General features: G+C 55.8%; 1 protein-coding gene across 1 annotated transcript, besides 2 other annotated features; it reads right to left on the bottom strand.

The window, feature by feature from the left end:
- Window positions 1-459: 459 nt before the first annotated feature.
- Window positions 460-499: a microsatellite.
- Window positions 500-546: 47 nt separating this feature from the next.
- Window positions 547-1,692, bottom strand: Tco025E_05826 (uncharacterized protein; the record flags this gene model as incomplete). The annotated part of the gene is made up of 1 exon (XM_029372716.1): window positions 547-1,692. The coding sequence occupies one exon, from the start codon at window positions 1,690-1,692 to the stop codon at window positions 547-549; it is 1,146 nt and encodes a 381-aa protein (XP_029227173.1).
- A 297-nt stretch (window positions 1,693-1,989) lies between these two features.
- Window positions 1,990-2,018: a microsatellite.
- The last annotated feature ends 215 nt before the right edge of the window (window positions 2,019-2,233 follow it).

Below are 2,233 nucleotides of genomic sequence, written 5' to 3' on the forward strand. Positions count from 1 at the left end.
ACGGGGAGATTTGGGGGGGATGGAGAGAGGAAGGGAAAAGGGAACAGCACTCCAACGTTCACGTGCCGCAGTGCTAGTTGGGTGCCTTCTTTTTTTTTTTCTGCCTTGATCCTCAATCTTCTTCACTCCCGCAGCGGGGCCGAACATGTGCCTCCTACTCCCCCTTCTTGGTTTTCTTTTTCTTTTGTTTCCTCTGCCTTCGTCGCTGCGCCCACCGCCGCCCCACGACTCCGCAGAAACGTGAAACGAAAAAGAGGGGTGGCACGCTCCAGTCGACGATGTTTTGGGCAACGCATCTTGTTGCTTCCTCTCGTGGGTGGGGGAAAAGTATCGCCCCGCCCCCTGAAGGAAGCAGAATATGCAAATAAACAAACGTAGTGGAAAAAGCATGAGGGAAAAAAAATAAAAGGTAAGCTGAAGTCACGGCCATGTGCGTCACCTTCCCCACCCTCCCCAGGCCACTCATACACACACCCTTACACAGACACACACGCACACAGAGAGAAGGATGATATTGTCCGCGCATTAAAGGAGCAGCTCAAGAGCTCACGCGGCAGCTGCTGCCGCTGCAGAAGCCGCAAGAGCTCCGCGATCCTTGAATGCCTCCAACACCTCCGGGTACGCCACAACGTAGTACGTTGTTCCATAATGCATGTTTCGAAGCTCCTTAATCTCCAGGCGTGATTCCCGCAAATAGTCTCGAATCGGTGAATTCCACTTGCACCCATGCGTGTTCACCGTATGGCGCTGCTCAAAGTAGCCCAGGAACCAGTTCACGGGGGGGTACGGGCTGCTGCCGTGCTCGAGAAGCAGGATAAGGCCGCTTGGCTTTACAACGCGCTGCATTTGCCGAAGCGCCTTAACAGGGTCATGAAGGTGACAAAGCCCAAACATATCTACCACACAGTCAAACTCGCCATCGGCAAAAATGTCTAGATTCTCCGACCGTACGCGGCGCACATCGTACTTGGGGTACGACGTACGTGGAATGCGGTATCGCAGGGCCTGCAGCTGTTGTGCGTTGGAATCGCACATCACAACCTCGTGCACCGCGTAGGGGTAGGCTCCGATGTTTTGCCCATGCCCCGCGGCAAGCTCCAAAACTTTACCGTAGGTCTGCTGCAGCAACTCCTCGCGTAATTGGCGAATCTCCCGCGGTTGCTCAACCCACACACGGACAAACGTGAGCACCGCCCCCGCGACGGAGACACAGACCAGGACAATACCCCACGTTCTTAGGCGCTCCTTCAGTGGACGCTTCTCGCGCTGCAGTCGAAAGTACTCCCGCTGTTGGTAATACTCATGATGCCAAAACGGCTTTACATGCTTTGGAATATCATCTGTGTAGTCGTAGAAATTTTGCTTCCCCTTCGACAAAATCGGCGAGTACGTTGTATCCCACTGCCACACAACCGCCTCGGGCTTTTTGTCGCGGCCCTCGCGCCGCAGTGCGTGCCGAGCGTACTCCAGCACCACGTCATCCGACGGCTCCAGGAATCCGCCCTTCTTCTCCACGCCGGTGTCTGTGCCCGCGACGGAGAGAGCCCCGGCGGGGTCGCCCGTCACCTTTTCTTCTGCCTTCGGGGGGTTTGACTTTCCCTCCTGGCCCGACCGCGTGCTGCACCACCTGGAGGAAATCGTCGCCGTCAACGCGGCCCCCGAGCGGGCGGGGGGCAGGCGACGGAAGAACATGGGCGATTCACGGCTCCTACCACACTATCGTCAACCTCGTTCCTTCACGCCCACGCGGGCGGAAAACAAGGAGAGAGGGGAGGGAAGAAGAAAGGTAGCACGCAGCAACAAGAAGAATCAGCAGGGCGTGCACTGATTTTGTCTCTCCACTGCTCCTGCGGGGAACGAAACTACACGGCCCACAAGAAGAGGAAGAAGAGGAGGGGAAGGAATAAGGGAGTAATCCGCAGTCAAGTTCCCCATTGTTTCCCCTCGAGGGAGTGGAGGGGCTCTTGCCCTTCCGTGTTTGCTTGCTTGTTTGTGTGCTTTTCTTTCCTTTTCTTTTCCAGGCAGTTGTTGTGTCCGCCAACGCAGGGTGCAACAACGGTGAAAAACGAACAGCACAGAGAGCGAGATATATATATATATAGCGGCAACTCGAATGATTGCCTCGAAGAGGGAAAAGGAATACACACGTAGAAAGAAGGAAGAGTAAAAAAAGGGGGGGAGTGAAGGAAGAAACGGGGGGATGTGGCCAGTACGCCGCCGGATTTGCCCTCCC

The sequence above is a fragment of the Trypanosoma conorhini genome (genome assembly GCF_003719485.1).
Source record: "Trypanosoma conorhini strain 025E chromosome Unknown Tco_14.4_contig_00359, whole genome shotgun sequence".
In the NCBI taxonomy this organism is placed as follows: domain Eukaryota; phylum Euglenozoa; class Kinetoplastea; order Trypanosomatida; family Trypanosomatidae; genus Trypanosoma; species Trypanosoma conorhini.